The sequence below is a fragment of the Gossypium hirsutum genome, chromosome A06 (genome assembly GCF_007990345.1).
Source record: "Gossypium hirsutum isolate 1008001.06 chromosome A06, Gossypium_hirsutum_v2.1, whole genome shotgun sequence".
In the NCBI taxonomy this organism is placed as follows: Eukaryota; Viridiplantae; Streptophyta; class Magnoliopsida; order Malvales; family Malvaceae; genus Gossypium; species Gossypium hirsutum.
Window position 1 is genome coordinate 49,092,791 of NC_053429.1, and position 15,190 is coordinate 49,107,980.

Below are 15,190 nucleotides of genomic sequence, written 5' to 3' on the forward strand. Positions count from 1 at the left end.
TGGCTTCCTCTCGATATCTACCATCAGCATTGAGTATTGTTGCTTCTCAACTATTGCTTTTGCACCAAAGCTGGAAAATCCAAAGAGCTTGCCAGTTTTGGAGAAAATGATGACAACAACCTCAGCATCACAGAGAATGGCAAATTCTTTCGATGGGTTCAATCCATGCTCAACGTACCATAGTTGAATATCAAATTTAGTTGGTCAGTTTCCCCTCTTTAAGAGCTCAAAGGAAAAGGGTTTTTTTATGAAGATGGAAAACACGAAGTTTTTGAGAGAGCAAATCCCCCCCTTCAGGTCCTTAGAAGTGTATATAAAGGGACTTTATTCCTGATTGGATTGGATTTCTCGAGTTGAATTTCGAATTGAGTTATAAAATAATTCTATAAGATAAAGTATTTTCCATCTTCCTCAAATTGCCTTAGAAAAGACAGCCGACAGCCGCCCAGTACAACCCTTTCGTTTATTTATAGCAACGATAACCTGGTTTTGAGTTGGTTTATTATACAAATCACAAATTTATTATAAACCAATTCGAATCGTTTTATAACACCGAGGGAAACAATTTCACAACTGCTCATGCAATGGATAAAATAAACAGAGAATAAATCAATTAATGGTAAATATTAACTTTAAATAAATATCCAGAGATTGTTGCTTAATTTATTTTTAAGGAAGATACATCTAAACCAAATAGCTGAGTTTATTTGAAAATAAATAAATGGAAGCGTTATACATCTAAACCAAATAGCTGAGTTTATTTGAAAATAAATAAATGGAAGCGTTGGAAGGCAGCAGTTTAGGATTTGGGAGCGATGCTTCGTCGAATTTTTAAATATCCAAACTTGCCTACACCAGGGGATGAACCTTCAAAAATGAAGGGCAAATATCCTGTTGCTTTTTTGTACCTTTGCTGAATCTGGAAATATAGTAATCAGATTTGTTAGATACCTTCCTTTTAATACTAACAATTAATGTACCATATATGAACGTCTAGCTAGCTATATGTTTTCACTTCAACTCACCTCTAGAATGTGTTGGCTGCTTCGGAGACAATTTCTTCCAACTACGCAAACTGTTCCACCAGAGCCGCCACCGGTAATTTTAGCTCCATATAGAGTTCCATCATCAACTCTAGAGGCTTTACCATGCTGCATCTCCTGCACCAACTGTACCAGTCTATCTGTCCCATCGGAACCGAGACCACATGCACTATAGCTGTAGTGGCACTGCAAAAGTGGTATGCAACTACATTTCATCTCTTCTTTCTTTTCACAGAAACATCATTATTGCATTGTTTCATTTAGTCTATAGTGCTACCACCATCATAAAACCAAAATAAAGAAAAACATCACCAAACGTGTTTACCAAAGATGAATACTCTAAGTCAGGATATATGTTGATAGGACTACTACCTCTTGATATTATATAGGTTATCTATGGTTCAGCTCCTTTCTTCTTGTTTTCTTGAGAGAGTTGTGTTTGATAAATTTGTACTCTTGATGTTAGTTATTCATAGAGTTGAAGCACTAGTCTCTCAATAACTAATATGAATTCAATTGCAATTAAAACATATTGTATCCATTAAACAAATAATATTTTCTCTTTTGTTTCCTTTTCATTAAAAAGTCAATCTAACAGACCCCAAGATTTGGTCCATTGGCCAAGGGTGTTCACCCAATACCTATGTCATGGGATTGAATTGCCTGCTAGTGATGCGTGTGACATTGATTTGATCCTACCAATGGAGCTTGAATTGTACCCAGAAGAAAATCTAACTAACCTATCAATTACATAGACAAACCTATTAAAAGACCTTTAGCATATACCTGATACAACAGCTCTCCAAGTGCCGTAAGTTGCTCATTTGAACTCGCAGATGTCAGTAGTGCCTTAAAGGCCTACACATAAATTCACAAAAATAAATAGAAAACATGTTACCAAGGAAATTCAGCAAATAATTACCAAGGGAAACATACATGTCTACATGTGTCTGGTAATTTGGAGGCCCAAGAATAAGAACATTAATGGATAAAAATTAACTATTGGTAATCAACAACTAGATTAAAAGCTCAGCCACCTTCGAGTACTCCAGGATTGATTTTCAGTAGGAGCAGAATATGCATGTAAAGAGCGGAGGAGGAAATAGAAAGGTTTGAAGAAAACTTACAACAGAAAATTTAGACAGGACCCTGAAGATGTTGTAATATTAACAAAATGGAAATACGACAATATCAACTTAAGCAAGAGTAAGACCAATGCATCAAAAATATTCATAGTGAAGGACACATTTTACAGTTGGAAGAAAATAAGCATGACAGTGATTAGAAAATTTTATCTTGCAAAGACACAGTAATTCAATCAATATAAATCAAAATTCAAATGGAAAGTAAATTGATTGTAATCCAATAAGCCGCCAGATCAAAAACCTACCTTGACCCTAAAATTTTCATATACAGGATGTTTAGCAGCAGCTGTTACACTATATGTTCGTTTCTTATCGATTACTGTAACTGTATCACCATGATCAACATATTTCTCCAAAAACACCTCACCAAGCATTGATTGAGGAAGTAGATTGGCATAAAGAGCTTCGTATCTGTAGCACAAGACCAAATGAAAAGAAGAACTTGCCAGCAAATGAAACACAGATCTTCAGAGATCATACTAACAGTTACAGTAATCCAAAAAAAAAAAAAGGGCCGTCAACTCTTGAGTTAATTAGGCTAAGTAAAATCTAGAAAAGATGAAAGGAGAAAGCCTCATAAAAGACAGTTACCTGTGAGGTGACAAGTTGCATAAATAATCTAATGAAGCTTCGGCTTCAAGTAATTCTAGTCCATCATTGTCCACTTCATCAGGGGATGCCCCATTAGCAGTAGACATTGATTGAGACAACCTAGTTGATGCTGTAGCTTTTATAATCTTTCGACCCATAAAGGCTCCTATTCGAACAGATCCATAGTCTGCACCTCCAACACTGCATATATGAAAAAAAAAAAAAAAAAACAGATACTAAGGAATGGGAATTTCTGTAACAAGGGAAAGGTCAATCCAAATAACGGAAGGTACTGGCAACTATAAATGCATTTGAGTAAGCAATGTTTCAAAGATCATGGATGGCCATAAGGTATTCAATTTAAGCACGTTTTAGAGATATATATGGAAGGTAACAGACTTTAAATTATATTTCTTTTAGGGATAATATAATTTTTGACCCCTGAACTTGGCAACTAGGTCCACTTTAGTACTTGTAATTTTTTTTTTGTTCACTTTGGAACCTAAACTTGGCAACTAGATCCATTTTTCTCCCTAAACTTAGATTCCGTCAAGATTTGATGCTGTGACAAGTGTTCTTAGAATAAGACTGGACTGGTTGGTCAGACCAATTGGACCGAGAACCAACCAGTATACTGATCCGAAAAAAGGGGTTGAACCAATTGAAAAAAAAACTACTTGAAACCAATAAAAAATCAAAATTGGGATGAAAACCAATAGATTTTTTTTTTTCAGAAATTGGGATAAACCAATAGTTGAACTAGTTTAATAATTTCTTTTTTTAATTTTTATGAATTTTTAATTAATTAATTAATTATTATTCGTCTAACAGTTGCACTGATCAAACCGATTGATTTGAGAACTAGTGGTCTAACCAGTTCAACCATGGGTTTAGTTATTTGAACACTAAATGTGACACAGATTGTATGTCATCACCTGAAAATTTATATAATTTTTTAAAATTTTCAAATGATGATGTGGTATAGTCTCAGAATTTCATGTCATTTAACTTTTATGTTTTTCAAAGAATAAAATGAATCTAGTTGCCAAGTTCAGGTATCAAAATAGATAAAAAGAAAGTACAGGTGCTAAAGTGGACCACTTGCCAAGTTCATGGACCAAAAATTATATTATCCCTTTATTTAAATATAGTGATTTCTGATTTTACAATAAAAAACTAATTAATGCAAGGAAGTTCAACTTAGCATAACTATCCCAGAAAACAAGCGTGCAACGTAAACAATGTTCATTGCTAGTACAGGCTAACCATAATGATGATGATGGACCTAGTACCTGTGTCGTATTCCTGAATCGATTCCCCAAAATCGGAAATGACTTGGAATTGTTACAAGACCAATTATCTCAGCAGGCTGCATAAGACAACCATTGATTTTGAATGTCACTTAAGCAAAAACACAACTTCACAATCGATTATTCTGCAGAGGTAATGTCGCTTACCTGACAAACCATTGCAAGTAGTTTATTTGCCTCACCACATGCTGAAGTCATTTGGTCCATAACACCACATGGGGCTCCTACAATGTGATTCTCCACCTAATAAATGACCCAAAAGAATAAGCAAATCAACTAAATGCTTGAAACACGTCTGTCGAATGTAAGATGAAAATATTTATGTCATACCTTTTGGCAGAGTAGGGCAAGCTCTCTTGGACTAATGCTCAATCCTGCAAAGCAAGTATAAGATGGTCTAAATAAGTTACCGCTCAAAATAAAGACCAACTTTATCTGTTACGAAAGGCCTAACCCTTGGAAAGCTGCATTGTATATGATCTAAACACGACAAAGATGATCATGCTTAGAAGTTCAACAGGAAAGCATCAAATGTTCAAAATACTTCACAAATTCAACTGAAAGCTTGATCATCTCCTCGTGCATCAAAATGAAATCAAATGACGCAATTCAACAATCAGAGCATTATGAGGCATTTCTACACCAAAATCTACTAATTACTAGCCTCCTCTTCAAAGATAATGCCTCCCAAATTATGTCTTCCAGCAGATGGCGGCATTCACAAATGATTAATCTGTTTATCTCTATGTAGATTTAATCATGTCTAAAATACAAATTATCCATAAGAAATTACTGTTCTTCGAGTAAAATGAGAACAATCTTTGTCATGTATAGAAAAAAGAGGAAATGTAATAAATATCAAAGTAGTTTCATGTTGAAAATGAGAATTTTAGAAATACCATGAGCGGCTGCTATAGCTGACATGCTAGCAACTTCCACGGCGGCGGAAGACGATACTCCTTTACCCTCTGGGACTGCAGAAGAAACCTGTATGTAGCTGAAAAGTAATTATCTAGATACTAGCAGCAGCATATGTGACTACAACAGAGAAAAGTCAGAACTTATCAGATTAAGTGACTCGTAATATCAATTTCATACAAACACAGAGCCAATTCACACTTCACGGATAAACATACAAACTTTAGTAGCAAAGTGCCTCTGTAAACCATTATGATATATGATTAAACATGACATATAAGCAGCCCCATCAATAGTCGAATAAAAATCAGACCTACTATTAAGCTCAGTTCCCTGCCCATTATACAAGCAAAAAGTTTACCCCCATGCAGTTCTTTTGCATTGAACTCAAAGTACAGTGTTATAAATCTCAAGTAAATTAAATTAAATGCTATGACTAAGAAGCCCTGTCAAATATAAATAGAAAATGGAGAATAAAAGAAAGAAAAGGTGCAAGCTGAAGCGTAAGAAATGGAGGGTAGATACTATTCAGCAACAGCATAAACAACAAAGAAATACCCTCTTACCAGCATGCTAATACTATCTTCAAAGCGTACACCTAATTCTTTCATCAAAACCAAAATTGTCCCAGCAACATATGCCGCCCACCTGATTTGATAAACATAATTAGCATCTAGCATATAGAGTAACAGAGGAAAAATCATGCATGGACAAGGACCCACTTTTGGGATGGATCTTGGGCAAAGTATTTGTTTGCCTTTTCATATGAAATTGGTTGCTCTCCTTCCATAAAGTCAGATAAATCCATGTCAAAAGTTGGGCCACGGTTGCTCAACTCTGAACCATATGATACCTGTCACAACAGTAGGAGCTTAGAATGTATTTCAGAATCTGCAACAAAGTGGGTCATTTCTAACTAAAAATGCATGTATATTACTTTTCTAAGAAGAGATTTGTTTGATTAGGATTTAAGAAGAACATGAAGAATTACAGCACACATATTTGCTATCAATTTTGAAGGGAAAAAAATTTATGCAATCAACATTAGTGAGAAACAAATTAATGATATAATACAATTTGCAAAACAGGCATTGGTCCTTGTCCTTTAGCATTCTGCCGTGCAAGTGCATGTTTCCAGAGCCTGTGTTTACTTGGATGATTCCGTTGCACGGCTACATGGCAGGCTTCCCTTATAGGCATCTGTTAGAGTAGGCATGATTGGTTAAGAGGAGAAAGATTAGAATTAATTTCATTGAGATACATTGATAAATCAAGCTGAAAGTAACAAATTTTTTAATTTATTATGAAATTTGACTTGAAGAGAAGGAAAATGGGGAGAAAAAAAAGGAAAGAAACCAACTGAAATTCTACAGAACTATTCAGATAACAGAGCAACAGAAAGAAAAACCTAACCTGCAATACTAGGCTGCCTGAGTAATCAGCAATGCCTCCCATAACATCCAGCCTTCCAGGTGCCCTTGTCACAAAGATGTCCACCTGTACAGAAAATTAACCCAAAGCAATCAACCTATAAACAGGAATGAAGCCAGAAGCAGGACCCAGTTTCAAAATATCAGGATAGTAAAACGGTTACTGAGCCTAATATATATTTATCAGCAGGCCTTTCACACTGAATGATTCAAAGTAAGAAGAGTGTTAACTGGTGTTATCCCACATCTAGAACTCTTAGGTTTTCCTGTGGTCCTATATTCGAGTTGTGCCAATTTACGTATGGTCGATTGGTTTTTAGATTGGATCCTTAATGGTAATGGATTCTTTTGAATCGCAAAAGAACAAATTTTGTTAGAATTAGCATACCTCCCAATTAAAAAGCCCAGCAGCAGCCTTACGCTCACGCATCTGACGCTTCTCATTATTCTTTTCTGAATCAGAAACATTATTAAGTTCTACCAAAGAATTTAGGAAACTCCTTGTATCGGAAAGACCTTGAAGATCCCCATGAAGAATTTCAAAGTCGTCAGTGCAACTAGAACAAAAATAGAAATGTGTCAAAAAACGACATAATTGAATCCATCACTATCATCATTGATTAAGATAAATAAAACTCACAATTCTGTAATCGCGTTGCTCTCACTCATTTCAGAAGTCGGTGATCCGGTACTTAGACCAAGTTCGTTTTCAGCATTTGTGTACCATTCAGGGATACTGACATCTCTGCCTGGGACCCTTTGCAGTTGATACCCAAGAACTATAGCATCACGTAACCTTCTAACACCACTCAACTATATAAGGAAATATATGAATCAGATAGCAACCGAAGGAACTAAAAGTTGCTTGAATAAATTTTAAAATATCAGTGTAGATGACTTTTCTGAGCAGCAATTTAAAACCTGTAAGAACTTATCCAGCAGTGCATTTATCTATCTGCATTTCATATTAAAATCACTAACCTATACCGTAACATGCAAATTTTCCATTGAAGACAACCTCATTCTAGAAGGACCGCTTATTGTCAAGATGATTTGATTTCCGCCTACTTTCTTAGCATTATATGCATAAGGGGCCACTTAAATCACCATAAAAGAAAAACCCTTCTAACATGCATGCATGATCTCGTAGGCGTCTCCTTTAAAACAATATGATGAAGAAAAACAACTCAACGGTAGGTAACAATTCCAAGTATTTGACAATTCCTCCAATCCAAAATATAAACATAAGAAAATCTTTCAACTAGTGCATCAAGCCAATACACCTCTTGATAGAACTAATAAATTCTGTGATAGCACTACACAAACCATTGTTATAGACACTTATAAAAGAGCAGAACTTTGCTCCTTCCATGGTTAGGAATTTATGTAATACATCGCCAAGACATATAGGCAGGAAGTTTCTGTTTCACACTACAAGAAGATTCAGAGTTCAAGCAACACCATGAAAAAATCAGTTACCTTGTCTGAAGCATAATTCTTGCCAATAGCAGTCTCTTGCAAGATGTAAGCTGCCACCTAGATGTTTATCATGATATCAGCATGTTATCAATAAAAACTAAAATACATGTTGAGACTCTTAGAACATAAAACTGACAAGAAATGACATCAAATATTTATACAAACTAGACTCTTCATTGAGCACTACTAGAAATACCTCCAACCCACGTTTAAACAACCAACACAATAAAAATACTGAAAATGAATAAGAACTTCATATTTCCTAAAATACAATATATTTATAATTACGACAATTGGCATGTTTTCTTTTACCAATTCAATATTTTTACAGTATACAAAAGCTTCAAAATTTCCCCATTCAAATGCAAACCCCCCCCCCAAAAAAAAAGAAAAAAAAAAAAGTGCAATGATGTCAAGGGTAAAAGGCTCACTCTGGGAACTAGAAGCCTTATAATGCCCAAGGGACAAGAAGTTAAAGTGCAATACGTACATGTGCATATTTTTGCATGTGTCTGTAGATATGTACATATATGTGTGTATAAATATAATTATGACAATAAACTGTAAAGATTGATTCAGTTTATCTACAAAACGTGAAAAACTTTTGTTTAGCTTTGTTCAAATTGACAAAGAAGGTGCGCCTACGTGCACCAGGCATATGCCTTATCAAATGGGCCTGGCCTGAAGACGTTTGAGGCGCATGCCTTGACAACACCATGCTCGCCCATGATTGTTAAAGTACACATTCAAATTCTGGTGAAGCTTAATTTGGTTAAAATTTCACATCGCCATCTGATATGTCTACGTGAGTAGCACCCATCAATAATTGTCATAACTAAAAAAGCATATATATATATATATGTATGTATATACATTTATATACATATGCACTGTTCTTCTTGGTTGTAATAGCATAACACAAACCATTGAGATTCATATGCAAAAAGTTTATAGAATTAATAGAAACCAAGAAATGTTAAAATATACCTCACCACCATTAATTCCTCCCTCATAACATGGTTTCAAACTGATTGCACGTTCAAGATAGGGTTTCCAATGGCCAGTGAGTAAATCCCTTCTAATCATCTCAACACCACTTTGATAAAACTGTAAAGAAAATAATGACATCTTAACCAATCCTTGATTATTTAGTCTATATAATCAAATTTCTTAATAATAAATTAGGATATGAAAGATAAGAGATGATTGAAACAAATAAAATAGATGAAAGGAAGGGAACCTCAAGCATATTTCTTAAGAAGGGTTCTTCATTGAAATAATCTCTTCGAACAAAGACAAAAGGTAATTTATATGCCAAGGCTTCACTAACAGTGCCGTACCCAATTTTTCCTGAAACAGTGGATATACTATTGAATATTACTTCTCTCACTCATCTAATGCAGTTTTGCATGTTGAAAATTTCAAACTAACCAAGCATACAGTCAGATGCCGCTATAAGGTCAGGTGTATATGCATCTTTTGGAAGCTTCAAAAAATTAGGTGGAAGCTCCTGGGTATCAGAGGCACCACAAACCTGTATAGTAAAACAATATTCAAGATTGGCACATAATGCCAGACAGTAAGATTATGCTAGAGCAACCTCCAAGGACAATTGGACGTGCTATAAAAGATACCAGGCACAGCCAACCAGAAGGTAAGTAATCTTCCTTCAACTTCCACCCTGCAGGCTGTAAATAAGCAAACTAAGTGATTAAGTGCACTTTAAAATGGATAAATATCTTAAAAGTCTCGGTACAATTGTGGAATTGTCTAACAGATTGACATAATAGTGCAAGTCCAACAACAGTTTGTCAAATAAAAAAAAAGGAATGTGAAACTTCAGTGAAACAGTCACCTGTCAATACATCACATTCACGATGACATGCAATACATTAAAACATTTCACTTTTTACTCTAGTTTTAAGTTTTAACATGATAATGCAATCTCCGTTAACTGATGGTTAGGTTATTAGATGAACTCTAAAGATTAGTATACTTGGCCAGCAAATAGCAAGTTAATATGTTCAGCTGTTAAACTATTTGCACAAATTATCAGTATCTGAACAGCCACCAACTACTTCAACAGTATATATATTTGGAAATAATCATTCACAAACAATACTCCATGTATATGGGATCTCACCAGCAAAGTTGCAACAAAATAATGATGAACAAATACCATAAGAATAAAAAGGAATTTAATCCCAGTCCCAAGAGAAAAGGGAAAGCCCGTAGACATTAAAACATACACTCCAAATAAAACTCAGAGAAAAACCCATATGATCAAGGCAATCTTGAATGGTTTAGGTAATTTACCTGTCCACCAAAGTTGAGAATAACTAGCTTCACATCCTCACCAATTCCGAGTTCCTTTCTCACCTAGAGCCAACAGGATGAGGGAAACAGCAATATATTGAAAACATTGATCAAGATGTAAATTAAATATTGTAAAAGATACAGATACTGCCTTGTTCTAACCTCCTTGCGAGATTTATGCAATCTCCTTACAACTAGAGGTACATCAATAACATCACAGAAAGCAGGCACTGTGAAAACAAATGACATTCAGATTAGACTTTAACAAATTTATAATCAATAATGAAAACATAGGAATGCCATCTCTATACATACTTGGACAGTATCCTGGGAGACGGATGAGAAACTCACAATGTGAATAATCCTCTGCTATCTGTACCAGAGTTTAAAGAGACTAACAAAATTACAAACATTGGAATAACTGATACAGAAACTTACACATGAATGTGTTGCCTGGAAATGATCGCTTAATACTATTAGTGAGCCCAGAGTTTTAAAGATGTTATTGAACTCAAAGCCAACAACTATACGCAAATATAGGATTCAAACAACATTTGGCATGCTTAAGCATGTGATATAGATTTTTTTTAAACAATCTCATTATAGGTTTTGACCATATCTGATCTTTTTGACACAATACCTCGAACTACACATAGCCCCTCCCCAACTCATAAATAGGAGGATAATGCGCTTAAGCTCACTCAAACTCACGTCCTCTTGCATTGGCAATAATGCCCAAGCCAATCGAGTTAAGACTCAATCAGCATCTAATATAGATTTCTCTACTAACAACCTTCACCAGGTATTAATCACTTAATAGGCATATATTTGTGAAGAACTAAAGCCTAAAAGTTCATTAGAAAAATGCCTACTAAGCAGCTAAGTACATCCATAGAATACATGAATCAGTTGATTATAAATATTACCTGCCAAACTATTGAACGATGGTGATATCCAGCAGCCATCACATACTCAGCATAAATGAAGTCCCAGCTGCAATCATAGATGGATATAGATCAAATAATTACAAGTAAAACTTTTGGCTTCTGACAATTTCACAGGGTTCATAAAGGTACCAAAAACAGTATGGTATGAAGGGTTTGAGAACAGATTAAATTCTTATAAAGGTGCACTTCTTCCTTGAAACGGTCATGATAATAAATTACCTGAAGTTGGTAACACAGACTGAGCGAATTCCAGCTTCAGCAGCGGCGCGGCATGCAACTGGAACAACATCTGAAACCTGTTTTCATTCACAGCAAACTTCGTTTTAATTTGGAAGACATGTTAAATATGATACAATTCTATGCCTCTTTTCCTTTTATTTTTATTAAAAGGTTAAATCAAAGACTCAGTGTCCCAATTTGATTCAAACACTTGATGGAAAACCAGAATACAAACCACTAAGTCAGCTTTGATGGAGTGGAGCCACTCTACTTCTGTTGCTAAAATAGAATCCCGAGGTCGGACAGCTGTTTCAGAATACTAATATATATAGAAATTAGAAAATATCCAACTAAAAAAGTACAAACAAGGGGGAGAAGGGGAAGGCAATAATAGCACGTAAATTTAAGTAGGTAGATACGGTAGAAACTTTTCAGACAATATGGAACTGAACTCAAGCTATAATATGGTTATGTTGGGAACATGACAATGTTGTAAAAATAAAATAAAATAATTAGAATTTATAACTACAAAAGGGCTTGAAATACCTTCTGCAGGGAGGCAAGACGATCCACGGTCAATGCATCTGCCTGAACTGCTCCACAGTCTAAAACTAGCTGATAATGTCATAGAGAGAAACATAGTAAAACAGATTCGACCATAATTTTGCAGCACAGATAAAGACAACTGTTGAAGTTCTTTAATCCCTAACACATTCACCACTATTATGTTTAATTAAATGAAAAAGGAGAGAACCTTGCGACGGAAGAGGCGAGGGGACTGAATTTCAGAAGAGTAAACGAAGTCAGGTGCACCGGTAACAACGTGCACATCATGCCCCGCTGCAATCAGATTTCGAACAACCTATAACAATCAATAGGCAGAAATGATAATTGGATCTAAAGGTTTCGAGGGATTAGACAGAATTAAGGACAAAAAGAAAAACCTCTACAACACGAGTGGCGTGGCCGAAGCCATGACCGGTGACATAATAGGCAAAGATGAGGTGATTGATGGATGCAGATTCTCCTCCATTCTCTTCGATCCTCATATCTACCACCACTTTTGTTTTTTTTTTTTTGAATCACTTCCTTCGTGTTTTGATCAAAATTTCGAGAGAAGTTTGTTTCAATTTAATAAGGAGAGGGGGGCCTATACAAATATGATGACCAATTATTAATAATAGTAATAAATAAAAATAATTTTTCTTTCCTTAATTAGTTAGATCAAATTTCTCAACTCACAAGGGAAGTTTGTTTCAATTTAATAGTGAGAGAGATGCACACAAACATGTGAGACGGCTACACAAGAGACAGAGTTGAGACGCAAACAAATTCAGAGACAAATAGACTACCGGATAAAGATGATGTCAATTATTAATAATAGTAAGAAGAAAAGGGATAAAGATGATAGTCAATTATTAATAATAGTAATAAGAAAAGGTATAACCAAAGTTTAGTACTTAAATTTGACAACTTTTTTAATTTTGTCTTTGAATTTCTCGTCATTCTATGTTAGTTTAGAAATAACTATTCTCAAATAATTTTTTAAATATCAAAATGTATATTTATTATAATATTAACTTGTGATTTCATAAAATTTTAAAGTTATCATGTTGCGGAGGTAAAGTTCATGTGTGCTTTTCTTTTTCTTCTATCCTTTTTTTTAGAATGCGCTACACTATAATCTAAACATTTTATAAAAACAAAATAATATTTTAAGTGATGACGTATCATAATATTAGAGTATCATGTCATCATATAGATCAAAATTAAAATATATATATCAAATTCTATATCGATAAATAAAATATTCCGAGACTAAATTGAAAATTTATCAAATTTAAAAGTCCAATGTTACTTTACCCCATAAATAAAAGATAAAAGATGATGAGAAAAAGACTTTAAACGTTTTTTTTTCTATTTTGATGGAAAAACTAAAAGTTTATTTATATTGTTATTAACTTTTTGGTTATAAAGTTTGATATACTATCCCAATCAACTAAAAAACCATACAAATTATTGCTACTGTCCTAGTAGCTTTCTGTTTTTGAAATTGTTATTTATATTAATATTTGAGCTTTTAATAATTTTATATAAATATTGATTTTTTTTATTCTAAAACGTTTAATATGAAAATTGATTTGTTAATTTGTAAAAGACCTGGCCATGATGACCTTCGATTTCTTTCTCATACGTTAATGCGTTTTATCCAAATTCGAACATTCAACCAATTAACGGAAGTTTTTTTTATAAATGAACCATTCTTTTACGATAGTACGTTTAGTATATATATATATTATTATAGCAGCCACTTTTTCTTTTTTTGAAAAGAAATATCATAGTAGCCCCTTTGACTTTTTTTATTAAAACATTTTTGCTCAAATTTTAATTATAGAATTTGTTTTCATGAATTTAATACCAAATAATTTATTTGATTGAGTTATTGATATACTAAGGGACTTAATACTGTTATAAATTTTGCATCCTTCCACTTTTTTATATAAAAATCAAATAAATATTAAGTTGAAACTATTGAATTTAAATTTTCGACAATCTCTCTTCGCCTCTTTTTTATTAAAAATAAAATTTTGAAGTTTCCTTAGTCTTATAAATCTTAAATTTTTAAATTCTAAAATTTTCATAAAATTAAAATAAAGTATTTATAAAATAAATAATGTCTACACCGTTCGAACTGTATCTATTTTTTTCTCTATTTTTATTTGTATAAAAATCTGTTTTGTTTCTTTATTTTCCCAACTTGGAGACATTTTATTGCATTAGCGGATAAATGTCAAATAACTACATATCTGGCACGCAACTCAACTCATCCAAACAACACATTTTCTTTTATTTTTAAATTAATTTCATGAAACATCTTTAAACTATAGTTCAGATTTTAAATTGATTTTTAAATTTTAAAATACTTTTATTAATGTGGCTCAATTCAAAAAAAAAATACAGTTTAGATTTTAAAATAATTTTTAAACTTTAAAATGCTTTAATGAAATTAATGACGTGGCTTAATAAAAACCTAGAACAAGACAAAAATGAAAAGCTAAGGAAAAGAGAAGCTTGCTGTAAATGGTTAAATGGGAAAATAACAACCACATTCCCTTTTTCATTTTAACTAATTCAATTATTTTGTTACATTATTAACAAAGCAACCTTATATCACTAATGCCTTTTATTTAAACTACATTATTTATCTTCATTCAATTAACCCTCTTTAAACTTAACAAATACTAAAAATTAATACAATTTGACACACAACAATTCTCCCCGCACTAGAAGATCCTCATCCTCAAGGATGAAGAGCAACAACACAACATGCAAGTTTAAATTTTCTATGATGCCCTCGATATTTTTTTTCAAAAGATGAAATTAATATTTTTTGCAAACTCAAATTAGAGAAGTTAAAAAGGGAAAATCACTTATCTTGGATTGTGACAACAACACCATCAACTTTTTACAACTTTGGCTTTTTCTTTAAGATTTTGTGCCACACCCCAAATTTTTGAATATGTATTTTGGATGGTTTAAGTGGATTTAGTAAGGAACTTGTAAGTGAGCCCGTATATAAGCAAGATTAGACTAGTTTTATCCAAGTGCATCCTCTAGCGAATTGTTTTGTTATGTTTCGCCATCTTACGGACTCCCATTCAGCGTTTGGCAAACTATTGTGTTTTGGCGAGTTTAATGGTGGCAAATTTAATCATTTGATTATTAACTCGTGATAAGTGAGACATGTACCAATTATGTGTAGCACCCCAAACCCAGCCCAGACGTTATGGT

At 33.5% G+C, this 15,190-nt stretch overlaps 1 protein-coding gene across 1 annotated transcript; it reads right to left on the minus strand.

The window, feature by feature from the left end:
• Positions 1-605: 605 nt before the first annotated feature.
• On the minus strand, positions 606-12,734 carry LOC107961691 (L-arabinokinase). Its single transcript, XM_016897767.2, has 30 exons — positions 12,641-12,734; positions 12,343-12,548; positions 12,153-12,260; positions 11,945-12,013; positions 11,634-11,717; positions 11,399-11,475; positions 11,159-11,225; positions 10,548-10,605; positions 10,395-10,462; positions 10,233-10,295; positions 9,551-9,604; positions 9,348-9,450; positions 9,157-9,266; positions 8,904-9,023; positions 7,917-7,973; positions 7,078-7,250; positions 6,826-6,994; positions 6,421-6,504; positions 6,082-6,207; positions 5,730-5,860; positions 5,574-5,655; positions 4,989-5,076; positions 4,420-4,463; positions 4,237-4,332; positions 4,072-4,148; positions 2,780-2,980; positions 2,434-2,599; positions 1,830-1,901; positions 1,026-1,229; positions 606-919 (listed from the first exon to the last, which is right to left on the minus strand). Exons 2-30 carry the CDS (start codon positions 12,445-12,447, stop codon positions 800-802), a joined length of 2,976 nt encoding a protein of 991 aa, XP_016753256.1. The 5' UTR covers positions 12,448-12,548; positions 12,641-12,734; the 3' UTR covers positions 606-799.
• Positions 12,735-15,190: the final 2,456 nt, after the last annotated feature.